The sequence below is a fragment of the Heloderma suspectum genome, chromosome 7 (assembly GCF_057233095.1).
Source record: "Heloderma suspectum isolate Gila_16-S chromosome 7, 16-S_ref, whole genome shotgun sequence".
Lineage (NCBI taxonomy): Eukaryota > Metazoa > Chordata > Lepidosauria > Squamata > Helodermatidae > Heloderma > Heloderma suspectum.
This window is the reverse complement of record NC_139464.1, coordinates 32145198-32172103: the sequence shown is the minus strand read 5'-3', so window position 1 is coordinate 32172103 and position 26906 is coordinate 32145198. Positions and strand designations below refer to the sequence as shown.

At 43.4% G+C, this 26906-nt stretch overlaps 1 protein-coding gene across 6 annotated transcripts in view; it reads right to left on the bottom strand.

The window, feature by feature from the left end:
- The window catches only part of KDM7A (lysine demethylase 7A), a 67951-nt gene extending 43564 nt beyond the window's left edge, over positions 1-24387 (bottom strand). For 3 of the 6 annotated variants that reach the window (XM_084809535.1, XM_084809534.1, XM_084809538.1), the window contains exon 1: positions 23382-23689. In XM_084809535.1, coding sequence (XP_084665661.1) covers positions 23382-23605 — 224 coding nt within the window. In that variant the 5' untranslated portion in view covers positions 23606-23689. The other 3 variants (XM_084809536.1, XM_084809537.1, XM_084809539.1) reach the window with 2 other exon arrangements.
- Positions 24388-26906: the final 2519 nt, after the last annotated feature.

Genomic DNA, 26906 nt, shown 5'->3' with positions numbered 1-26906 from the left:
CCCGTATCTTCCATCCCCTAACAGCCAGTATCCAGAAAGTACTTTAAGAAGTGAGTTACTGGCATCATAGAATTGGAAAGGCCTTGGAGATTATCTGGTCCAATGGCCTGCTCAATGCAGGCAGTTCATCAACATGTTAAAAGCAAGCACACATGGCAAATCAATTGGACATAGGGTGACAAAGTAGATGTGGATGGATACCAGCTTCAAAAATGACAACAAAGGTTGTTTTCAAGGTCACATAACATGGGTTTGGCTACTCTAAGGGAAACTGTCACAGTTCTGAAACCCTCTTTGTCACCCTATGTATAATTGATCTGGCATGTGTGCCTCCTCTTAACATGCTGATACAAGAAAGAAATGACATTGTGGCTTGCCTACTACACCTTCTCTACTACTGACCTTGGCCAAGGAGAACCACGTGCTATCTAGGCGGATGTCGTTTCAACATGAGCCACTCTTTGAGCTGAACTGCAGTGGAGGTTTCCAGCCTCCATTACATGCTCACTGGTAGAAAATGAGAAGCAGTTGTAAGTAGGTAAACTCACTTCAGACAGAGCCTTGCTTAACTCAGAAGCTAAATGTATTATTAATTAACCAGAAAGGGAAGAGTAAAAGCCACAAACGAGGCATGCAGCTGAAATGGTGTTAACATGCCTAACAACAATGCAGCCTACATACTGGAATATTGCTTGGGACAAGGTTTTCAGGCTTGCTCACTCTCTGATATTCAGCCCACATGCAGTCCTCTCTTACTCTGCCTAGTATTCTATCTGTTTTTGCCCCTTAAACCTCCCTATCAGCATTTTCCAAGGAATTAAGTAAACACCATTTTATGTAGTAGGAAGAGGGAGGAATAGCATGAATCCTGGGTTGGATCCAGACTAAGATAGCTGCACTTGTCTCATTAATTTCAGTGGGAACTAAGTCATGAGTAACTTGTCCCACTGATCTCAATAGGACCTACATTAAACTAACTGAATTTGGATCTAACCTAATATCTGTCGGATTAAATACTTTCACATTTGCAAGGAGAAAACTGTTAATATCCTGTACCAAACAAACAACTAGAGCAGCAATACAGAAATGAGCAGTTGAACATTCACAATTGTACACCTGAAGTAAGATTCAATCTAATGCTTGTGAACATATATGCCGATAATTTCATTAGGTTGTCAGCCAGTGAACTGTAGTACACCTGTAAAAAAATTACTCACTACATAACCCTGAATGTAATTTGATGGATAGGTAAATTATTATAAACAGTAGATAATAGGAATGTGTAGTTAAGTTTCATTCAATAATATTGCTGCCAATGCTCTCCATTAAGCATTATCCTGAACACCAGCTTTAAATAGCGTTCCTATGAAATAGGCTTATTCTGTTCTGCCCATTAAAATGTAAAACTCCAGGCACTGTCTATTTTAAATGCTATGTATTGTAGAATACTTTATGTTGAAAGTGATTTAGAAATAAGTATTACTACTTATCAGTGCAAGACTAAATTAAAACAAGTTAAAAAAGAGGAAAGGATGAGAGATTTGGATAATAGACACCAATGTTTGTAAGCTTCAGACTTCTACTGCTTAATTAAAATGCAAATAGCCAGAGACTGCATTGCCCCAGCTGACTGAACATATCAACACATTACTAGATATTTTCAGTATGCTAGTAACTGACAAGCCTATTTTAACCAAATCAACAAAGTGCCTTATTAATTCTCTTTCTCACATACACACTTATCCAGTTTATCCTATTTTCGTAGCCTTAAGATAAGATATACAGTTCTCAAACTGGGAGGCCATCTTCCCACAGGCAGAAACACTCCTCCCTGAACCCCAAAAGCATGGACTTCTGCCATAAGCAGGACTTGTTCTGAAAGGAAAGGAAGTAGCAAAGTGCCCTCTTGCTGGCTTGGCAAAAAACATCACACCAACTCTTGGCAGCAATCTAATCAGCCAGTGGCCATGAAATAAAAGAATCATTAGCCTTGGAGAGGCTTCTGGAGGTTTTTTTTCAACTTAGGAGGGATGGTACTGAGGAGGGTTTTCATAGAGGATAAGGCTATCAATGACTACTAATTTTGATGGCTGCATATTGCTCCCAGTACGCCTCTCAATGCCAGTTGCTGGAGATCATAAGTAAGTGGGTGCTATAGCGCTTAAATTCTGCTTGTGGGCTTCCCACAGGCATCTAGCTGGCCACTGTGGGGACAGAATGTAGAACATGCTTTTGGTCTAATCCAGCATGGCTCTTCTTATGTTCTTACTGACAGGCTAGAGTACCTTCATTTGATGTACTTGTTTCTCAAAGTGCAAACCTTACTGATTAAATTACTAAAATAACTTTCCAATAAGAGTATGGAAGCTGCCACACACTTCCACCTGAATACTCACTAGTCCAGCCCACCTACTGCTACCATACACATGCCCAATGAGGCCCAAACACCACAAATGGGCTGCTGTGCCAATTTCACAAGAACAGGAATAATGACACATGCTTGGTCATTAACAATTATCAAATTACCAAGAATGTTTTTCTGCCTCCAAAGGTGTGATATACAGGTGGCTCAGGGATCTCTTTTATGAACTAGCCCCAAATACAGAGGTAACAAAAAGGCGACCTGCGCTCTCTCACTTTCTACCATGCTACTTGTTACCTTCTTCACTTGTCCTGTACACAGCTTCATTTCTAACCCAAATACCTGCAGATTTTCCCCAACCTTCCTATTAACATTTAGAGGTTCAGATTTCATGAGAAAAGGAGCTAAATCCCTGACGGAGGCGGGGAGGGAGGGAGAGAAAGAGAAGAAGGTAAGGTCTTTCAACATACATACATATTCCTTCACTCAATAATAAGCTTAAGGCTACAGATTATAGTTCTGTATATATGTTTGTGTTTATGAACAACCTAGGCCAGAAGCAGGCCTGGTGTTTGAAGCTTTCAGTTCATGAAATGTCATCCTTCCATTTCCCCACTTTGAACAGCCTTTAAAAATGAATAAAACATGTAAAAATAATAAAGTGTATGAAGTGAGTTCAGCAACCTACTTGCAGTATGTCACCCAACAGCTTTAGATGAAAATAAATAGATTTTATTCCACAATATATTAAAAATTCATGACACTTTCTTACTGTAGTTAGCTTTTTAAAAATAATGTAAAAGTGATTTCATGTAAAAGCTTTTCGCTTTTGTGGCAACATCAGCATTCTACCCTGCTGAGCAAGAATGAATTCAACATTTTCCGCAAGAATCGCCAATTTAAAGGCCTACTTTACTTAATGTCAGACTAATGGAGATTAAATACTAATTCCATTCAAAGCAGACCATGACCTGGAAAACTAGTGCTATCTATTTAGAGCCCCTAGTACCAGTATGAGGCAGACTGAAGACACATGGAACTTCTAAAGAATTAAACAATAGTTTGGCGTATTTTATGTCAATGGTCATATCACTGATATTAATAAGATACTCAAATGAGTTAAATCCCCATTATCCTGAATTGCCAGTGCCTCAAGCTTCCTGTTTCACCTCATTGTTTAATGTCCCCTGGTGGGGAGACGGACAAGCTGTGCCCACACTGTAAATCTATGTTGACCATTATAATAATGCAGTGGGCAGGAAGCGCAAGGTAATTGTGCTTCCTGTTTCCTTTGGTTTTGTGCAATGTACGAAAGCCATGGGGTGGGAAGGTGTTTTCAATCCAAGATCACTCTTTCAGTCAAAGAGGTCTGAACATGCACATGGTGAACCAGTAGCTTGATAGGTTCATGGCAATTCCAGACAGAGAGCCTGTGATACACAGAGAGATTTTCAAAAATTTCAGCTGGACAGATCAAAAAGGAAATGGCTAAAAAGCAAATGGCTTAGAAACAATAGCAAACACAATATATTTAAGTCTCTTGAAATGTATGCATTTCGGCATTCAGATTAACTCAAGAGTTGTACTATATTAGGTACGGTGGATTTAATTATGTTGAAATATAATTACTAAATCATAATGCAGAAAGTTTTGATATACAAATTGAAAATTAGATTACATCACTGTATGTTCAGAGTAGGGATATTTTAGGCTAGAAGTTACTGTGATACAAATGCACAAACTACATGAAGCCCTCTGAATTGGAGCCTTGGTATATACAAATCTTAAGGGTTTATCAAAGAGAACAAAAAGAGCCTTGTGGTATCTTAAAGACTAACAGACTAACATAAGCCTTCATGGGCCAGAACCCACTTCAGATGCGTAAAGTGCTATCCTAAGTGTTCTCTCTCTCACACACACACATGCACACACACACACAGCACAAAAAACAAACCTAAAACCAAGTAAAAGTGGGCCAAATGGCTATGAAGAATAAGAAGTACAGTCATACAGATCACGTATTTGATTAAGTAGGTGCTAATGCATGAAAGTTAGTCACAACAAATCTATTAATCTGGAAAATGCTACAAGACTGTTGGTTCTTCTGCAATTTTGTTGTTGTTGATCAGTCATTCAGTCGTGTCCGACTCTTCGTGACCCCATGGACCATAGCATGCCAGGTCTTCCTGCCCTCCACTCTCTCCCGGAGTGTGCTCAAGTTCATATTCATTGCATCGGTGATGCTATCTAGCCATCTCATCCTCTGCCATCCCCTTCTCCGTTTGCCTTCAATCTTCCCCAGCATCAGGGTCTTTTCCAGGGAGTTTTCTCTTCGCATTAGGTGGCCAAAATATTTGAGCTTCAGCTTCAGTATCTGTCCTTCCAATGAGCACTCAGGGTTGATTTCCTTTGGGATGGACTGATTTGACCTCCTTGCAGTCCAGGGGACTTGTGAGAGTCTACTCCAGCACCACAGTTCGAAAGCATCAATTCTTCGGCACTCAGCCTTCCTTATAGTCCAGCTCTCACAGCCATATGTTGCTACTGGGAAAACCATAGCTTTGATTAGACGAACCTTTGTCAGCAAGGTGATGTCTCTGCTTCTTACCGTGCTGTCTAGGTTTGCCATAGTTTTCCTCCCAAGGAGCAAGCGTCTTTTAATTTCAGGGCTACAGTCACCGTCTGCAGTGATCTTGGAGCCCAAGAAAGTAAAATCTGTCACTGCTTCCATTTCTTCCCCTTCTATATGCCAGGAAGTGATGGGGCCAGATGCCATGATCTTTTTTTAATGTTGAGTTTCAAACCAGCTTTTGCACTCTCCACTTTCACCCTCAACAAGAGGCTCTTTAGATCTTCTTCGCTTTCTGCCATTAGGGTGGTATCATCTGCGTATCTGAGGATGTTGATAATTCTCCCAGCAACCTTAATTCCGACCTGTGATTCATCCAACCCGGTGTTTCTCATGATGTACTCTGCATATAAATTGAATAAGCAGGGCGACAATATGCAGCCTTGTCGTACTCCTTTCCCAATTTGGAACCAATCAGTTGTTCCATGTCCAGTTCTTAGTGTTGCTTCTTGACCCTTGTACAGGTTTCTCAGGAGACAGGTAAGGTGGTCTGGTACTCCCATCTCTTTCAGAATTTGCCACAGTTTGTTGTGATCCACACAATCAAAGGCTTTAGCGTAGTCAATGAAGCAGAATCCAGCGAAAGTTGGCGATTTGATCTCTAGTTCCTCTGCCTCTTCAAAACCCAGCTTGTACTTCCGGTAGTTCTCGGTTCGCATACTGCTGAAGCCTAGCTTGTAGGATTTTGAGCATCACCTTGTTGGCATGTGAAATGAGCGCAATTGTACGGTAGCATGAACACTCTTTGGTATTGCCCTTCTTTGGAATTGGAATGTAAACTGACCTTTTCCAGTCTTGTGGCCACTGTTGAGTGTTCCAAACGTGTTGGCATATTGAGTGCAGCACTTTAACAGCATCATCTTTTAGGATTTTAAATAGCTCAGCTGGAAGACTGTCATCTCCGCTAGCTTTGTTATTAGAAATGCTTCCTAAGGCCCACTTGACTTCACTCTCGAGGATGTCCGGCTCAAGTTCAGTGACCACACTATCATGGCTATCAGGGACATTCAGATCTTTCCTGTATAGTTCTTCTATGTATTCTTTCCACCTCTTCTTAATCTCATCTGCTTCTGTTAGGTCTCTGCCTTCTTTATCCTTTATCATGCCCGTCTTTGCACAAAACGTTCCCTTGAGATCTCCGATTTTCTTGAAGAGATCTCTGGTCTTTCCCATTCTATTGTTTCCTTCAATTTCTTTGCATTGTTCATTTAAGAAGGCCTTCTTGTCTCTCCTTGCTATTCTCTGGAACTCTGCATTCAGTTGGGTATATCTTCCCCTTTCTCCCTTGCTTTTCGCTTCCCTTCTTTCCTCAGCTACTTGTAAAGCCTCCTCAGACAGCCACTTTGCTTTCTTGCATTTCTTTTTCTTTGGGATGGATTGAGTTGCTGCCTCCTGAACAATGTTATGGACCTCTGTCCATAGTTCCTCAGGCACTCTGTTTATCAGGTCTAATCCCTTAAATCTATTCCTCACCTCCACTGTATATTCATAAAGGAAATGATTTATAAGGGATATGATTTATGATTTATCCTATCAGCATAATAATTATTAATCCAAATATTAATCAACATAGTTGTTGTTGTTCAGTCGTTCAGTCGTGTCCGACTCTTCGTGACCCCATGGACCATAGCACGCCAGGCCTTCCTGTCCTGCGCTCTCTCCCGGAGCGTGCTCAAGTTCATATTCATTGCATCCGTGATGCTATCTAGCCATCTCATCCTCTGCCGTCCCCTTCTCCTTTGGCCTTCAGTCTTTCCCAGCATCAGGGTCTTTTCCAGAGAGTTTTCGCTTCGCATTAGGTGGCCAAAATATTGGAGCTTCAGCTTCATTATCTGTCCTTCCAATGAGCACTCAGGGTTGATTTCCTTTAGGATGGACTGATTTGACCTCCTTGCAGTCCAGGGGACTCGTAAGAGTCTTCTCCAGCACCACAGTTCGAAAGCATCAATTCTTCGGCGCTCAGCCTTCCTTATAGTCCAGCTCTCACAGCCATACATTACTACTGGGAAAACCATAGCTTTGATTAGACGGACCTTTGTCGGCAAGGTGATGTCTCTGCTTCTTACTATGCTGTCTAGGTTGGCCATAGCTTTCCTCCCAAGGAGCAAGCGTCTTTTAATTTCATGGCTACAGTCACCGTCTGCGGTGATCTTGGAGCCCAAGAAAGTAAAATCTGTCACTGCTTCCATTTCTTCCCCTTCTATATGCCAGGAAGTGATGGGGCCAGATGCCATGATCTTCGTTTTTTTAATGTTGAGTTTCAAACCAGCTTTTGCACTCTCCTCTTTCACCCTCAACAAGAGGCTCTTGAGATCCTCTTCGCTTTCTGCCATTAGGGTGGTATCGTCTGCATATCGGAGGTTGTTGATAATTCTCCCAGCAATCCTAATTCCGACCTCTGATTCATCCAACCCGGCATTTCTCATGATGTACTCTGCATATAAGTTAAATAAGCAGGGTGACAATATGCAGCCTTGTCGTACTCCTTTCCCAATTTTGAACCAATCGGTTGTTCCATGTCTGGTTCTTACTGTTGCTTCTTGACCCTCGTACAGGTTTCTCAGGAGACAGGTAAGGTGGTCTGGTACTCCCATCACTTTAAGAATTTGCCACAGTTTGTTGTGATCCACACAATCAAAGGCTTTAGCGTAGTCAATGAAGCAGAAATAGACGTTTTTCTGGAATTCTCTTGCTTTCTCCATGATGCAGCAAAAGTTGGCGATTTGATCTCTAGTTCCTCTGCCTCTTCGAAACCCAGCTTGTACTTCCGGTAGTTCTCGGTTCGCATACTGCTGAAGCCTAGCTTGTAGGATTTTGAGCATCACCTTGCTGGCATGTGAAATGAGCGCAATTGTGCGGTAGTTTGAACACTCTTTGGCGTTGCCCTTCTTTGGAATTGGAATGTAAACTGACCTTTTCCAGTCTTGTGGCCACTGTTGAGTGTTCCAGATTTGTTGGCATATTGAATGCAGCACTTTAACAGCATCATCTTTTAGGATTTTAAATAGCTCGGCTGGAATACTGTCATCTCCGCTAGCTTTGTTATTAGAAATGCTTCCTAAGGCCCACTTGACTTCACTCTCGAGGATGTCCGGCTCAAGTTCAGTGACCACACTATCATGGCTATCAGGGACATTCAGATCTTTCCTGTATAGTTCTTCTGTGTATTCTTTCCACCTCTTCTTAATCTCATCTGCTTCTGTTAGGTCTCTGCCTTCTTTATCCTTTATCTTGCCCGTCTTTGCACAAAACGTTCCCTTGAGATCTCCGATTTTCTTGAAGAGATCTCTGGTCTTTCCCATTCTATTGTTTTCTTCAATTTCTTTGCATTGTTCATTTAAGAAGGCCTTCTTGTCCCTCCTTGCTATTCTCTGGAACTCTGCATTCAGTTGGGTATATCTTCCCCTTTCTCCCTTGCTTTTCGCTTCCCTTCTTTCCTCAGCTACTTGTAAAGCCTCCTCAGACAGCCACTTGGCTTTCTTGCATTTCTTTTTCTTTGGGATGGATTTCGTTGCTGCCTCCTGAACAATGTTACGGACCTCCGTCCATAGTTCCTCAGGCACTCTGTCTATCAGGTCTAATCCCTGAAATCTATTCCTCACCTCCACTGTATATTCATCAGGGATATGATTTAGGTCATACCTGAACGGTTTAGTGGTTTTCCCGACGTTCTTCAATTTAAGCCGAAATTTTGCAAGAAGCAGCTCATGATCTGAGCCACAGTCAGCTCCAGGTCTTGTTTTTACTGACTGTATGGAGCTTCTCCATCTTTGGCTGCAAAGGACATAATCAATCTGATTTTGATATTGACCATCTGGTGACGTCCATGTGTAGAGTCGCCTCTTGTGCTGTTGGAAAAGAGTGTTTGCTATGATCAGCATGTTCTCTTGGCAAAACTCTATTAGCTTTTGTCCTGCTTCATTCTGTACACCAAGGCCATGCCTGCCTGTTATCCCGGTGATTTCTTGACTTCCTACTTTAGCATTCTAATCCCCTATGATGAAGAGGACATCTTTTTTGGGTGTTAGTTCTAGAAGGTGTTGTAGGTCTTCATAGAACCGATGAACCTCAGCTTCTTCGGCCTCAGTGGTTGGGGCATAGACTTGAATTACTGTGATGTTGAATGGTTTGCCTTGGATTCGTACTGAGATCATTCTATCATTTTTAAGATTGTACCCCACTACTGCTTTTCCCACCCTTTTGTTGACTATGAGTGCGACTCCATTTCTTCTAAGGGATTCTTGCCCACAATAGTAGATATGATGGTCACCTGAATTAAATTCGCCCATGCCTGTCCATTTGAGTTCGCTGATTCCCAAGATGTCGATGTTCAATCTTGCCATCTCATGTTTGACCACCTCCAGCTTACCTTGATTCATTGATCTGACATTCCAGGTTCCTAAACAATATTGTTCTTTACAGCATCGGATTTTCTTTTCACCACCAGACACATCCACAGCTGAGTGTCCTTTCGGCTTTGGCCCAGCCGCTTCACTCTTTCTGGCGCTACTTGGAAATACCCTCTGCTCTTCCCCAGTAGCATATTGGACACCTTCCGACCTGAGGGGCTCATCTTCCGGCGTCATCTCTTTTAGCCTTGTGATACGTTCCATGGGGTTTTCTTGGCAAGAATACTGGAGTGGGTTGCCATTTCCTTCTCCAGTGGACCACATTTTGTCAGAACTCTCTGCCATGACCTGTCCGTCTTGGGTGGCCCTGCACGGCATAGCTTATGGCTTCACTGAGTTACGCAAGCCCCTTCGCCACAACAAGGCAGTGATCCATGAAGGGGAATCAACATAGTAATGGGTAATTATTAACACTTCTTTTTGTAACCCCCCCCCCCCCGAATTATGATAGGCTGCTACCACAGGCTGAACATGGCCGTCTAGCTGTTTGGGAAGTTGCAAAGCCGAATTGCAAAGGACCTGTCCTTTCAGGCTAGAAATATTAAACATTAAGGAACTTTGGATTTACTTTTCCAAAGCAGAGAGGACACAGAACTTACAGAGCTTTGTGAACTATCCTTGGAACACCTAAGAACCATGCAGCCTGAGCAGATGTGGAAGATTTTAGTGAGAAATTCCATTTTAAAACAATACAGCTAAATATAAAGGTTTAAAAAGAAGTTTATTTGGGTGGGATAAGGGGGAAAGGAAGCGAAAGGACAAGGTGGGCACCAAATAACACACAGACTTCAAATGAAGATGTCAATTTAACTTAGTTTGGTTCAAAGTACCTGTTTGCACAAAGTTTTGGGTTACAGAGTATGTGCAGAGTTCCTTCCAGAGCAGATGGTCTGAGGAAGAGTATCTTTGGACTCCTCAACGAAGGGTTCCAAGAAACAAAATACTGATATGAGGCTTCACCTATTTATGTGAATTTGAGCCCAGCAAAGCTGCCCCCTTGATGAAAATGGACGGTTGTTTTGTAGGTGCTTTCACCATCGGACATCTCTGATATAAGTAAGTGGTCCAGCTAGCCAGAAATTTACTTAACAGTTTGCTTCCACCTCCTTAATGATACATGACATACATTACAAAAGAACCAGCCAGTTAGACTAGCCGAGGTATTGTAAAAAGGATTAACCTCAGAATGTATATTGAGGAATAAAAGATAGGGTATTGTTTGTTGTGGACTTCCAGAGGAGCGGTTTAATCAGACACTCTCTGGAACAGTGCTGGTCTGTTCAGAATATAGGGTTTGTCACATCTGCTAAATGTGAAAAAATTAATGAAAAATGTACAAAGATAAATCATATATTTGAGGCACCATAGCTCAGCGGTAGAGCACCTGCTTTGCATGCAGAAGGTTCCAGGTTCAATCCCTGACATGTCCAGGTAGGGCTAGGAAAGAATCCCACCTGAAACCCTGGAGCGCTGCTGCCCGTCAGTGTCGACAATACCGGACTAGATGGACCCATGGTCTGACTCAGTATAAGGCAGTTTCCTATGTTCCTATATATAATGCCTTGCATTATCTTTGCATAAATTAGGGGATTCTACAAAGTATATTAAGTAATAACAATGTATAAGAAAATTATAGCCAATAATATGGTAAGTGGATAGAAAAGATTAGAAATCACGAATTAAGACACTAGATAGAACATGATGAATGATATGAACCTGCTCTATGAAGTCTAATTAGTATTGTAATTTACTGGCTTGTGGTTTCTGCATAACTGAAAACCAATTGATAAACCACACTATACATACCCATATAGAATCAAACATGCTTTCCGCTACACCTGTTTTCTACACAGACAAAATATAGAATCTATTAAGTCAGAGATGCCATCAAGCTCTGATTCAAACTGGGTTTTTTTTTTTCTAGTGATCTGATCCAATGTGTTTCCTTTCAAGGGGGGGTGTCCACCCAGGGTCTAGAATCTATATTTGGCCTGAAACAGGGTTAGATCTCCCCGAAACCAGTAGGCCCTGGCAATAACGCTATCACTGGATAGTGGATAACAGAGCACATAAGCTTCATACCCTACTGATAGCCTTAACAGTGCAAATTGAGTCCTTCTAGCCATGTTTCTGTCTGTCTCATATTTACATTTCACTAATCATACATGGCTTATCAATCACTGGAAATTCTGTTTGATCCAAAATGGGCTCTTTTGCGTGAATCACATCTTCTCAGATGTCCACACTACCTTCAGCAGACAATCCAGAGAATGAAACCTGTTATTCTGAAATCATTTGCTCAAGGGTATGGTTAGTTCATGTATCACTACTAAAAACAATTAAGTTTCCTTACTCTATTCTCAAGAGATTTAAAAAGTTTCTAAAGAGATCAAACATACATGTATGTCTGTTTAACTTGGTAGTTGCTCATTGGAGAGAACAAACAATTTCCAAACAGGCATACTGAACAAGCAAAAATAGTATCACATACACACACCAAATAATTTTTATCTAAACTGTACAATATGTATGCTCCCAGAATGATGACACCATTTCAGCCAAGATAAACAGACTACAAATGCTCTAAGAACAATTCTAGTGCCTCTAATTTAATCCAATATTAATTCAAGAAGAATTCAATGAAAGAATGATTGCCACGTTTTCAGATAATATAAGCAAAACACTTTCTATATCTGAATATAGAAGGAAAGGCTTGGTAAATGCCTGAAATCCATGCTATGCCAGCAAGGATGCAGCTCTGCTGATATTTCCATGTTATGTAATGGGATCGTGCAGAACAGATTAAAGTTACTGTTCCAAGCAGGTAGAAGCTATTTGCAAACTGACAGCCCCACCTGTACACTTTAACACAATGACCTCAAAGATCATGGCCAGATGGACAAAGCTTGCTGCCAAAAGTAGACAGATTATATCCTGATGTAGCTGCTCTAGTATTGCCAAGAAAGGAAAAGCACATGTTTTCAAGAGATACATGAGATGATCTGGACTACACTGAGGAATTTACGGTTTGCAGCAGAGGTGCATTTTACATTTGTATCCTAAAGGGGATACATAATGGGAAACGTGGAACACAGAATAAACACGGGCCAGGGAGCTCTACTGGGCTGTGTCTAGAGATATAAAATTTCTGGAAATTTTGAAGCCATGGAAAAAAACCATTTTTCCCATTTTTTCCCCCAGAAAAACTGATGGGGGGGGGGGATTGAAAAATAAGCAATACTCTTTTTTAGTACTCTTATGGATTTAAAGTCACTTTGTTGCTTTAGGACAGCCTTCCCCAATCAGGTGCTCTCCAGATATTCTGGACTTCAGCTCCTATCAGCCTAAGGGTCAGGAATGCTGGGCATTTTAGTCCAAATCATCTGTAGGGCACCAGGTTGAGGAAGGCCGCTTTAGGAACATAAAGCAGCCTTTTTGTTCCTGATTCTTATATTTGAAAACTTTAAAAAGTTAACTCAGTAAATTTGTAATTGTTGTCTGAATAAACTACACTTTAAAAAATATACCAAACATGATTAATTTTATGCGCAAAGCAAGTTATGCAAAACATATTTTAGGTCCATAGTTTATGTCTGACCAGAAGGAACTTCAACAAATAGTCCCTGAAACATCTGAATCATCCTAGAAGCCAGAAGAATCAGGAAGAACTAGAGGCAGAAGGAGACAAGTCCAGAAACACAGAATGCTCAACACAGAACAAAATCCAAACTGTCAAGAGTTCTTCCATTTAATGCTATGGTGACTTGATTCACATGTTGGGAAACTGAGCATGACTTGGAGCATCCCAAAATGTTTATTAGTAAAAGATACACTGGATCAATAATTTTAATAAGAAATGGAAGAAATAAGAACACTGAAAATCTTACAGAGAGATTTAAAAAAACTTTTCCCCATGGCTTCATTACTTCCAAAGATTTTACATCTCTGGTCTTTCTATAAAAGTGTTGTTATTACATAGTTTTTAGAAATCACTGGTGGGTGGGGGGAGTAAAGGCTTGGTGACAATATATAAACACCTTGTCTTAAATTTAAAAAAAAAAAACCTATTTCATAATCCAAAGCTGTTCAATTTTTCAGAAAAAAAACAAAAACAGTCCTTGAAAAAAACCTGTCCCGTCCCCGTCCCCCCCCCGAGTTTTTCCAGGGGTTTTCAGGGCCTTCACATCTCTAGCTGTGACTATCTGGCTCATGTATTTGCATGTTTGGAGATGTACAACCACCCATCACACTTTGGCTTGATTCATATATAATGCCAAACCACAGTTTGATGCTACATTATTAAGTCACAGTTTTGGACAGTCCCTTCTCCCCATGAATTTCTTCCCTAACTTCCTGGTCTGCAGCAAACCAGTTTCCTGGTTTGGATGGAATGGCAATGTATGGTTTGTAATTCTATGCACACTTACTTGAGAGTAAGCTCCTTTGAACTACACCCAACTTACTTCTGAATAACACAAAGGATCCAGCTGCACAGCTGAAGAGGTTTCTTCTTCAACTTTGATAAGGACACCACTTTGATAAAGAAACAGCATTTATATTATGACTACAAGCATTAGGGTTGGCCAGAACTTTTCTTGGACTGCTGCCATAATTAGGAGGATGCAAATATATCAAATTATACATGCTTGAAGAAAATTTAGGTTTTTGTTTTGTTTTTGTTTTTTTAAGAATAGGGCAAAATAAAAATGCAACCCGCTCTTATAAACTCCATTGGACATTTGGCCCAAACATACTTGCTCAATGAACCATCAAATACTGTCAAACAGCAAAGTATTTAATGTATTCATTTATTAGATTGACAGGTGCAGGTTAAACCAAGTTCTGGAATGATCTAGTGGCCTCTAGACAGTATCTGAGGGGCCACAGGATAGTTTGGATTCTCAGATTTGAGTTTGGGAATCAGAGCTCCAACCACCATCCCCTTTGCAGCTGGCATGGAAAGAACCATGCTGGTTGCTCTCCAAGGATGAGAATATAACCTCAGAGGGGGAAAAAGGGGGCATTTCAGTGGGCAGGGAGGAGACTGGAGAGGCCAGGATACAAGTTATTCTGATGCCTCTCCAGCCTCCTTCCCTCCCCCTCCAAAACACTTCTGCTAGGTGGGCAAAAAAGCCTGTCTAGCAAAAATGCAGGGCAGGAGGATGGGGAGGCACAAATCACCTCCAACGCTCCTCCTGCCCTTCATAGGATAACCATAACCCGCCGAGTTTGGAAGCTTACAATCATCACAATAGGACTGCACCCTAAGTCTGTTCATTCCATTTCATAATAAATACTGAGCCAACTGCAATAATTATTTAACAACTGAAAAATATCATGCCTTCCCCAATCTGGTGCCCTTCAGATGGGCTACAATGCATCATCCCCAGCCAGTATGGTCATAGACAGACATTACAGCATAGCCATAGACTAGAAGTGAGCAACCTTTTTTCTATCGAGAGCTGCACTCCCTTGTGGGTAATGTCAGGGGCTGGATGTTGGCGGTTGGCAGGGCCAGAGCCAAAAGTGGGTGTGTCACCATGACCTCTTTTCTCTTTCTGCTATATATTTTTCACTCTTTTCCTCTTACCTCCTGCCGAGCAGGCTGTCAGGAAAGGGACAAATTATTCTTGCCAGAGGTCTGAAGTGATCACATACGAGGGCTTTGAAATTAGGCTGATGGTTGCAGGTTGCCCACTCCTGCTATAGATAAGACATTAGAGTATCCTTTGTTACTATGACATACAAATCAGATAGTAAGTCTAATAGTTTGAGATAATTAAGATGCAGCAGGTATTCATTATGAAAAACAGATGTGTCCTGTTGCCCTTATTACCTGCAGCGATCATACGTTTTATGACAATGCACCATCTATATCCTACCTATTTCACCAAACAACTAGAAAACTGATTCTACTACTGACTAACAAACTAAGGGTGCAATCCTATGCATGTTTAGACAGAAAAATGTCCTACAATTCCCAGCAGTCCTTAGCCAGCATGGCTGGCTGAGGAATGCTAGGAGTTGTAGGACGTTTTTCTGTTTAAACATGCATAGGATTGTGCCTTACGTCACTTCAGAGTAATAGTAATACTCAAGATATATGTAGGTCTTTTAAGTGTTCAAAGCACTTCACATGCATTATCTAGTTGTAATCCTTACAACAACACTGTAAGGTAAGCCAGTACACTGCCCAGAGAACTTAAGCTATTAGACAGTACAGAAATGTAATAAATAAATAATTATCGTCCATATTACAGATAGGGGTACCAAAGATAGTGGCCTGCCTAACGTGTCCTAGCAAATTCAACAAGCAAACTTGCAAAATCTGCTGTTCCAATAGAATTCCCAAACAAAAAGAGACAACTATCACTGTAATTCTTATTAAAAGATGAGGATGCTTAAAAACACCACTTCCACCAGCTTGGCAATGATTCGACTGAATCCTGCTGACATTAATAAAACATCTTGTAGTTAGAATATTTTAATAAAGCACCTGCAGTATTTCACGAACTTAACATTTTTGGAACTGAATTTACACCAACAAGACCAAACATTATTGCCATATTTATTTATTTAAAGTATTTTAAAGCTGCGTTTAAGGACTATGCCTTCCCAATGGGACATACAGGAGAAGTGAAAAACAAGGTACAAATTACTGGTGATCAGAACAGATGACCAGGAGTTACTTACAAAGCTGTTCTGCCAACATATGGAATCAAACACAGCCTTGAAGAAGGTCTTCTAGGCCTGCCTAAAAAACAGCTGAAAGTGCATGGCAGAGGTTGCTTGGAAGGGAGTTCCAAAGATTTGGAGCCATCTTTAAGAAGGCCCTGTCTCTGGTTTGTGCCACCCTTGCTGATCTTAATGGCCATCATTGAGAAAGATCCCCAAAGTAGGTCTTAGGATACAGGCAGGATTATATTTGCTACTGAATAGGAAAGCTAAAAATGTACAAATGCAGTATATTATGTCTAAAGCAGGGGTGGGAAACTTGTGGCGCTCCAAATGTTTTCGCCTATGGCTCCCATCAATTCTAGCGAGCATAGCCAATGGTGAGGGATGATGGGAGTTGTAGGCCAAAACATCTGGAGGGCCACAAGTTGCCTAGTACTGTATACATAAAATTCTAAACTAAAACACACGAATTGTAGAAAGTCCTTACCTGAAGGAGTCTCAAGCACATTCGGTTAGGAGTAAACCTCACTGAACTAACTCAGTGGGACTTACTGCTGAGTAAACATGCATAGGATTACATTGCACATTTAGATTAACAAATATAAAAGATGTGTTACTAGCTGGGATGGTTATTGAGGAGAGAGGAGAAGAGAGGGGAGACCTAGAATAGTACCCAGCCTGATCATGCTAGCGAAAGAAGAAATACATCTGGACTATGTTAGCCAACTGCAAAAGCAGTAAATGCTCCATGATTTGTCAGAGACCAAACAGGGCTAGAAAATGGAATGGCTACTTGGATGTTTCATAAAAACTAATTTAAGAAAACAAACCAAGACTGTCATTATATAGAATATATAGCTACTGATGCATGTGGGGGGGGGGGGGAATGGGTGCCTGTCCTACCGCACTTTCAAGAATACATATAAATCTAAAGCTGCAGTATCCTTCTTCTGAAAGTTATACTTGGTACACCAGCACTAAGTATTTAGAATAGGGCAAACCAATAGCTGTACTAGAACATTATCACAGCATTTCTCCAGCACAGCAGGGTGACGTACAAGTGTTTAGGAAGAAGCAGCAATCTGTGAGGTGACTCAATTCTTCTAAACCCACTAAAAAGATTATTTTATACTAGGCTGGAAAGCATTACCAGTATTAAAGGTGACAAATCAAATTCCCAACACCCTTGCAACCAAGAACCTGAGATTGTTCCCATCCAGTGTTAGGATGATTAGCGATGGATCTTCAAACCAGCAGACTACCAAAACTGATTCAGTTCCCTGCATCGACCTCCTTGAACAGACTGACAGCTTTGGTAGTGCTAACGCAGATCATCTGATTTGGCTATGAGTACGATTTCCAGTTCAGCGGGGGATGCATGTGTACCACTCACAGTGGATTACTGTGATCATATAGATTAGCATTTTCTAAATACATAGTCTCCAGAACTAATTCTGAAGTATTATGTAAGATCTGAGGCAGCCAACTCTGAAGAACAGATTGTTCAATACATTCTTCACAAACAGTGAAGCAAGTAGATAAGCCAATTCATTTAAGTAGGCACCTGAGTATGAATGAGGATAGTTTAAGTATAGAACAACACAAACTCTTGAGGCCCAGTACATTGCTTACCCTTGAGGTCTTCAACATGGTACCTTCAGGCATCAGTGCACCAGTGAAGGCCAACTCTGGCACACATGCAGACCTATGATATCCAAGCAAAAAACAAAAAGCAAACCCCAGGCTTTTTTCTCCCTTCTGCTGCAGGTAGTCCCTCCTTACTCTGTTTGGACCTGCCTGCATTTCATAGCTTGAACATGTCATCTTCTTCCATTCAATTCTGACCCTCCCTTCCATTCTGAACACCAACAAAAGGTAGAAGAAAAGAAGCTAGACAAAGCTAGGCTTCTGTAAGTGAGCAAGTAGCCGTAGTTGGACAAGGCAAACATAGGGACCTAGACACAAGGCAAAGGCAGGAGACCAAAGGGAACCTCTGGAGGTGTGTGTGTGTGTGGGGGGGGGAATTTCCATTAGCCTATCCACCCACCTGCCTCCTCCAATCCATAGCAAGAGACATTCCTGAGCCCAGATCAGTTGCACCAGCCAGTATAAAGCAGACCTGGCATTTCTGAGCAAGCCTCCAAGCAACTAAACGTTGATATTCAGGCCATGCCTGCTGGTAGTGTAAAAAAACAGAAGAGCACAAGAGGCTAAAGGGTGGCTACTGATGGGGGGGGGGTCTTCAGTCTCCCCAATTCCTGTCATTCCAGATCTCCAGCCACATAAGAACATAAGAAGAGCCATGCTGGATCAGACCAAGGGTCCATCTAGTCCAGCATTCTGTTCACACAGTGGCCAGCAAGCTGTTGACCAGGAACCCACAAGCAGGGCATGAGTGCAACAGCACTCTCCCACCCATGTTCCCCAGCAACTGGTGTACACAGGCTCACTGCCTCTGGTACTGGAGGTAACACATAGCCATCAGGACTAGTAGCCACTGATAGCCTTTTCCTCTAGGACTTTGTCGAACCCCCTTTTCATGCCATCCAAATTGGTGGCCATCACTACATCCTGTGCTGTGTGTAGAAGTACTCCCTTTTATCTGTCCTGAATCTCCCACCAATCAGCTTCATAGGATGACCCCAGGTTCTAGTATTTTAAGAGAGGGAGAAAAATGTCTCCCTATCCACATTCTCCACACCATGCATAATTTTGTAGACCTCTATCATGGCTTCCCTTGCCCTCCTTCTTTTCCAAGCTAAACAATCCCAGCTGCTGTAACCTTCTCTCATAGGGGAGATGCTCCAGCCCCTTCATCATTTTAGTTGCCCTTTTCTGCACTTTTTCCAGCTCTACAATAACTTTGTTTAGGCGTCCAGAACTGGACACAGTATTCCAAGTGTGGCTGCACCATAGCTTTGTATAAGGGTAGTATGATATTGGCAGTTTTATTCTCCATTCCTTTTCTAATTATGCCTAACATGGAGTTTGCCTTTTTTTTACAGCAGCGGCACACTGGGTTGACATCTTCATTGAGCTGTCGACCACAACCCCAAGACCTCTTTCCTGGTCGGTCACTGCTAGCTCAGATCCCATCAGGTTATACTTGAAGTTGGGATTTTTTGCCCACATGGCTTCCACCCACCACCTCAGTTTCCCTGGTCCTCCTTTGCCCCTTCATAAGCTTGTCCTCAGGGGCAGAGGGGCATCCTTGTGTCACTTCCCCCTACTCAGTCATGTTCTGGCTAACTTCAACTAAACATTCTTCTGCCAGCAAAGAGTTAGCCCCATTTCCTGGGCTATGAACATTCCTTAACCATGGTCAGGAGCCATGGTCCTAACCACCAATCCCCCAGTGGTTAGTTCTGAATCTGAGTTCAAATTAAAGATGGACCTGCATGATTTTTACATGGAATCCAAGCCATCAAATGACAGATCACATCTTTCTCTGTGATCTGAAATGAAAGAACAAAACAGATCCAGTGCTCTCCAACACCACTATGGTAAAAAATGTGGATCTGAGACAGAGATCCTTACTGAGCCTCATGATCTTTACTGGGGTCCTTCCCAAAGCCACAATGAAATCATAAGACGTCTGTGTCCACAGATGTGTTCTGTCATTTGATGGTAGCTTTGGTGATACTCCATGTCAAAATCATGAGGACCCCTGCTTCTGATCCATGTTTTTGTACTGTGGCAGTGGTGAAAGCACTAAATCAGGTTTTTCTTCTTCTGTCCATACAGACAAGTGTGGTAGTGGTCTGATGCACATTCAGTGCCCATGACACTTTCACAGAATTCCACATGTGCCCACAAGGTTGGGGACCCTGGCTTACTGCATTTTACAGCCTATTTCTAAATATGTTTATTGGAAGAACATACCACTGAATTCAGCAGTAAGTATTATGCAGATAGTATAAAAGCTTAAGCTTGTTCTCTTATAATAAAAGTTAAGCTCAAAACCTTGGAAAAACTATGCAAATGAACTAACTATACTCTAAGACATTGCCTGTCAGTATTATATTATGGTAGACTCTTTAAAAGTAAGTTTTCATGATGTATGAATTAAGAATATGTTCCTTGCTTAAACTGAAAGCAAGGAACAATGGTAACAAACAATGGTAACAAACAGTATATGAAAATTATATATATTTGAACAAGAACCAAAACAGCTTACTTGCATATAAATGAAGTTTCAAGATTTGCCTTTTTGCATGCCAGATTAAGATCACAGGCCTGATCTAAATGCGACACTAGCATGTATGAAAACATTCCTGCCATGCAAGCAGTTCAAGTGTAGACAAACTGCAGGTTTAAGTGAGACAACAGGTGTATAGAATGCTACATATTTAAGGGAGCAATCTGATAGCCACTAGCCACTGTCTAGAGGGCCACAGGATTTTTTGGTTTCTGGGAACTGAGGTTAGAGCCCTGGCTCCAAGCTCGGTTCCTAGAAATCGCACTCTCCACCCGCTCCCCCCATAGCCAGCTCAATGTTGGCTACTTCTCCACCTTTGGAAACAGAGCGCGGAGAGGGTGAAAAGGGGGTGGTCTCAGGAGCGGGGAGGAGACTGCAGAAGCCACTGTACGAGGCTTTCTATGTACCGCACAGCCTCCCCCAACTCCTACTCCAAAATCTCCGGCTAGATGCACAAAATCGCACATCTAGCCAAAAATGCAGGGCAGCCAGAGCATGGCGGTGAGGAACATCTCCATGCTCTGGCCACCCTGCATTGGACAGACATCAGCCTCTGAGTTCGGAAGCTGATGTCTATCTCCATTGGATTGCACCCTTAGTTATTCTTATACACTCTTGTCACATTTAAAACAGGTTTCAGTTTTAAACATGAGCATCAGTTATTTGGTGGTATAGAAATGTAATAAATAAAGCAAATAAGTATCCCTCTGGCCTGTAAAAAACTTATATGCAGGGCATCCCAGATGCAGATATTATTCACTGCAAGTCACCAGGGGAGAAAATATTTTAGCCAAGGTATAAAAAGGTATCATGCCTAGCTTACTCTGACACTCTAGGTGCTGAAGGGGTAATTAAAAGGTTAATGAGAGTTTACAAGCAGTTTCAGATTTTGTACCTGAACAAGTAGAAGTGACCAACATATAATCCAACTACATAATTCAGGGTGCTACAACAGTAAACAAATAGCAACAGAAATAATAAGAAAACGAACCAAGCAGCCAACATTATAGCAGTTCAAATTAAGCTGAAAGTTGCTTGTGAACTTCCTTGTGGCACAAGGTTGGCCACTGTAGGAAGAAAGCCACAGCAATACTGTTCTCAATCTTGTTGCTGCATACTCTGATTTCAGGAGCCAAGTTATATGCTGAAACATATATTAAAATACAAGCAAATGCTCTTACAGGACAATCCTATACATCTCCACTCAAAAGCAAGCCCACCAACTTCAAAAGGACTTACTCCCAGGTAAGTATAGGACTGCAGCCTAAGCCCCCCACTTAATGCAGCTGGTCTTACATCTGAATAAACATGTATAGCAAGGGTGGGCAATGTGTGGCCCTCCAGATGTTTCAGCTACAACTCCCATAATCCCTCACTATTGGCTATGCTGGCTAGGGCTGATAGGAAATACAGGCCAAAACATCTGGAGGACACTGCCCACCCCTGATGTTTAGGGTCGGGGTGTATGTCATTTAGATGTAGTTATCTAAAGTTATTGTATGCAACACTGATCAATATAAAGAAGTAGAGGTTGGTTTGTCCTCTTTTTTTCCATTTTACTGCTGTTTGCACACACATGAATAAAAAGGAAATTAAAAGCCACTACACAATACACTCCTCAACTGGACACAATTCACAATTTACATCTGCCCTACCATAACTCAGGAGTATCCTACTGCCCTACATGCCTTCTTTTCCAACTTTAAATTGAACTAACTTTTTAAAATGTTCAACAATACTTTGCAACATAAAACCTGCAGTATCAGTACAAATATTCTTGCTATTCAGTAAAATCTGATACAGAATATTCATGCGATGGTTTCTTCAACTGCATCAAAAGGTTGCTTACATAACCATTTAGAAGCCCTGGGCTTAGATGTTTTGATCTAATTCAGGAGAATTGTTTTTTCACCATTTTCTTAGAAATGCAGCAGTAACAGAAGTAAGTTCATTTCATTTATGACTGAAATGAACACTGGGGTGTACTTTCACCTATTGGCGTCATGGAACCACCATCCCATAAGGCACTTCTGAGAGCACTTACAATACAATCCTGTGCAGGTCGACTGGGAAGCAAACCCAGTTTAATTGGACTTACTCCCAGGTAAGCGTGTGTGTGTTTGTGTGTGTGTATAGAATTGCAGCTTTTCTTAATAATCCCAGTGTCAAGATCCCACTTGAATCTGTTTAAAGACAAATACAGAGCTACATGGTGACAAAACATGTGCACCTGCAATGGCAGGCTGGTGCATTTTGGAGGCGGGAGTCAGCCTGGATTCAAATGCGAACAATGGATTTGCAGGAATCATTCTGTGTGACTTGACTCTTGAGGCACGGTTACAGACGCCTTCAGTTATCTCTGTCTCTTTTTCTTTTTTGAGTATACATCTCTCTGATCCGGGCACACACAGAGACGTGGGGTCTGGCCCTTTAAAATTAGCTTCCCCTCCAAAGCCAGTAGAGGGAGATGAGGCTGTCTCGCCAGCTCCACCGTGACTCTGTTTTTGTTAAATGGGGGGTATTTAAATGTCCTGTTGTCAATCAAGGCGCACTTCCCTTTACAGCCGCAGCAGCAGCCGGGATTCCGTGGATAAATATTCCCAGATCGCTGCCTCTTCCTCCAAACTTCAAAACCGTCAGCCAGCTTCTGGCTCTGGCCAGGTAGTTGGAAGATCAAAGCCAACCCGAGGGAAGAGAGCCACTTGCGCCACCACCAAGGCAGCCCTGAAACTTACTCCTTTGTTTAAATGCCCATGGATTCCACCCCCCCATCCTCCCTCTCAGCCAAGAGGCGGCTGCGGCTACCGCTAATGCGCCGTGTGGCCTTTTTTATTAGCCTCAAAGCTCACACCTCCCCCTCCACACAAAAAGAAGAAAACCCACTCACGCGTGGGCGACGGGCACAACGTCAGAAAGTGTGCGTAGCGCAAGCAACTCGGGCACTGTGAGCCCGAACAGGCAGGAAACCACCTTCAAAAGCCCCACTCATGGGGGACGGGCCCGAACAGGTCAGGGAGCCCCACACGCGCGCCCCCCAACCCTCAATACACACCCCCACACACTAAAACACGCTCAGAGAATCCTCCTCTCGAGGCTTGAAATTACCCCGAATTAATAAAAACACGCAACTTTTCGGCCACCTCCGAACTCCTCAAAAGCGCTCCCCCTGAAACCTCTGCTCCGGAGTCCTTATGTAACTCCCGGGGGGGGGGGGGGGAGAGATCGAGGATACAGGAGCGACGGCTCCCAAACGCCGCTTCCTGGTTAAGCGAGAGCCCCGTAAACACACAAGCGCACCAGCAACACGCACAGACCGGCCTCTCCCTCATTGTCTTCCTCTGTTCGCTGTTTCCCCCTCCGCGCCGGGCGAGGGTCTCTTCCCCCCTCCGAAGGGGGAAGCAGTGTTTTGTTGCTGCTGCTGCTGCTGCCGCTTTCCCTTGAAGGAGGACAAGAGGCTGCCAACCCGGCCCTTTTACCTGCCGTGGAACCAGTCCTTGCATATGTCGCACTCGATCATGAAGCGGCTCACATCGTAGGGCTCCCGGCACACACAATACACCGGGGTCGCGCTGGTCGCGGCGGCGCTGGCCGCCGCCGCCGCCGCGGTCGTTGTTGCCGTCGTCGTCGCCGCCGCCGCTCCGGCCATCTTTAAGGAACTCGCTCGCTCGCTCGCTCGGCTGACTGACTGACTGAGCCACCCCGCTCTCCTCTCTCTCGCGCCCCCCCTCCCCCTCAGAGCCCCAACCAACCGCCGCCGCCGCCGCCGCCAGCCCAGCCAGCCAGCCAGCCGGCAGCACCAATAACAACAGCGCGCGTGCTAGACGCCTACATGGAGCGCGCGCCCGCGCGCCCGCGGCTTCCACAGAGGGCGCGCGCCCGCGGCTGCTGCCGCCGCCGCCGCTCCCTCCTCCCTCTCTCCCCCCCGCTTCCTGGAGAGCGGACAAACGGCAAGGGCACGCGGCGGAGAGGGGCAGTCACGTAAGGTACACTTCGGTACATGCGCCATAAAGAGGCGGAGAAGAGCGCGGAGCGGAGGCAGCGAACGCCCCCGAAGCCAAGACGGCTGGAATCGTACTCCGCTCGCTCTCGCTCTCGCTCTCTCTCACACGTCAAAATGCGCGCGTGCGCGCCAAGGAAACAAAGTTCTGGGCCAAGGCGCGCGCATCCTTGCCGGAAGCGGCTCGAACGTACAGCCAAGAGGGGCGAGCGCGTGCCGCCGCACAGCCTCCGTTTTCTCGGCCCCCCCTCGTGGGCGGAGCTCGAGGCTGAACAAACGGATAAGGTCCCGGGCACACGTTGGCTCCGCCCCGTTTCAGCCCTCTCCTCCCCCTCCCGGAGTCGTCACGTGCTGATGAAGGAAGGTGCCGCGAGGACAGAGCGATTGCAAAAAACAAAACAAAACAAAAATCCTCGAACGCTCGTCGGACGCCGTCAGTGTTGGTCCGCGCCTCTCTCGCTCTCTTACGGACTCCTTACGGAAATGGCCGAAGTAGCCCGAAGCTCTTGACTTCGTTTCGTCGGAGTCCGAGAGTAGGGGAGCTATGACAGCCGGGGTGGCAGGACGCAGCGCGGTGCCCTAACCTTGAACACTGACGTGGGTTCTTACACCAAAGAGCTGAGGGAAAACAGCTAAGTGTGTAATGCTGCTGCGTTCCACGGTGCGCGTATATAAATAATAAATATATATGCATCCCTTTCCATCAAAACATTTTTAACATGTTTATTTATTTGTATGTATCTGCACACCTTTCTGCTTATTTTTAATTCACTTTTTCTATATCCTTCCACAGTTTGCGTGTTACCTTTTGAAGCCATCAATTTATTATATTTCTGCAGAGATTTGAAGATGCTTATGGCAAGGAAAGAGGCAGGAAGAACAACACCAGCAGGAGGACTGGTTCATCATGCAACTTCTGGAGATGGTTTTGAATATAATTTCAACCTTCCGCTGTGGGCAACAGATTCTGATACAACCTATCACAGGCAAATGTTTCCGTGTGGTTGAGGATCTGTGCACAGAAAGTGCAGGCTAACAAAAAAAAAAAAATTAGCTTGAAAGGCAAGGTGAAATGATTTGTGTCTCTGGGGATTCCCCAACCAGAATTGTGTTGCTGTTTAAATAAAGGATATCTTGCTTCTGTGGTGTCTGGTATTATGCTCTGTAGAAAAATATTTATTTCATTTCTATGCCACCCAATAGCCGAAGCTCTCTGGGTGGTTCACAAAAATTAAATGTTGAAATCATCCATTGTGTGCTATGGAACAATGATGATGTTCCAATATAAGTGCTAACACTTATGCATTAAGTGGCGATTGATAATTCTAGGGGTAATACAGGTACATGAACAGGGAAACATGTTGCAATGCTAAACATATTAAGGGCGCAATCCTATGGGTATAGGCGGCCGCTTCTGAACTCGGAGGCAACCACCAATGCAGGGCAGGAGAAGCGCGGAGGGGATCGTCCCCTCCATGCTTCAGCTGCCCTGCATTTGCAGCTAGACAGCCGATTTCAGCTGTCTAGCCACAGAAAGGCAGAGCAGGAGAGGGGGCTGCCAGACAAGACATAGGATGCGTGGTACTGGCATTTCTGCCTTCCCCGACCTGGAATGCCCCCCGGAACGCCCCGTTTTCACTGCTCCGCACTCCTCTTCCGAGTGTGGAGCCGTTCTGAGCTGTCTGTGAGACAGCGCAGCAGGGAGGGAAGGTTGGTTCTCCAGGAACTAACTTCAGAGCACGGACTCTGAGATCAGTTCCCAGAAACTGACATATCCTATGGCCGTCTAGCCACTGAGTAGCGGCCATAGGATTGCTCCCTCAGGCCCAAAGATTTCAAGTGGCATTTGCTTCTGGGTAAACAAACTTAGGCTCAAGCTGCAGGAACTGTGACTAACGTAGTCACTGCAGTGCATAAGATATTCACACCCATTGAATGAATGTAATTAAATATGATCATTAACAAAAAAATTGTTTTTGCTTTCCTTAATGCTAAGCACTTCAGAAAACTGAAGATGTGCCAGATATCCAGTTCAATCTGGACGTCTGCCTGTGATGGAGTTGCCTAAAATGAGCTGTCCTCTTTGGAGGCCAAACAGCACTGTCAACATTGGCATCTTCTAGAGAAGGGGTGGACAAACCTCAGGCTTGCAGGATCTACTTGATTTTTTTTTTTTACTCCAATCCCAGGATCTGCCAGCAAGAATCAGACGCAAAAGACATACACTGAATGAAAGAATTCTCAGTCCAGGAATTAGTTTTGAGTACTGGAACTGAATTGAATTCACATTTCTTTCACACACAAAATCCACTCCTGGTCAGCCGCAGCCTGTTTTTACGTTTCAGCAATACAGTTGGCAGGGGAGAGTCATTTTGTTGTTGACATTGTTAAACAATTGGGAGTCAGAAATCTTTGCCAATGTCCTGCAAATCACTCAAAGATCTACCAGTAGATCCTGGTATACCTTCTGTCCGCCCCTCTTCTGTATCTGGAAAGTTGAAGTGAAGGGACAGCAATTCATGGAGAAAAGGTTATAAAATTTAAGATTTATATCCCAGCACCTGAGTGTGAATCTTCACCCACTAGGTCCCAGCATGGTAGGTGATTCTGTACTCTTAGAAGGTGTCCCCAAC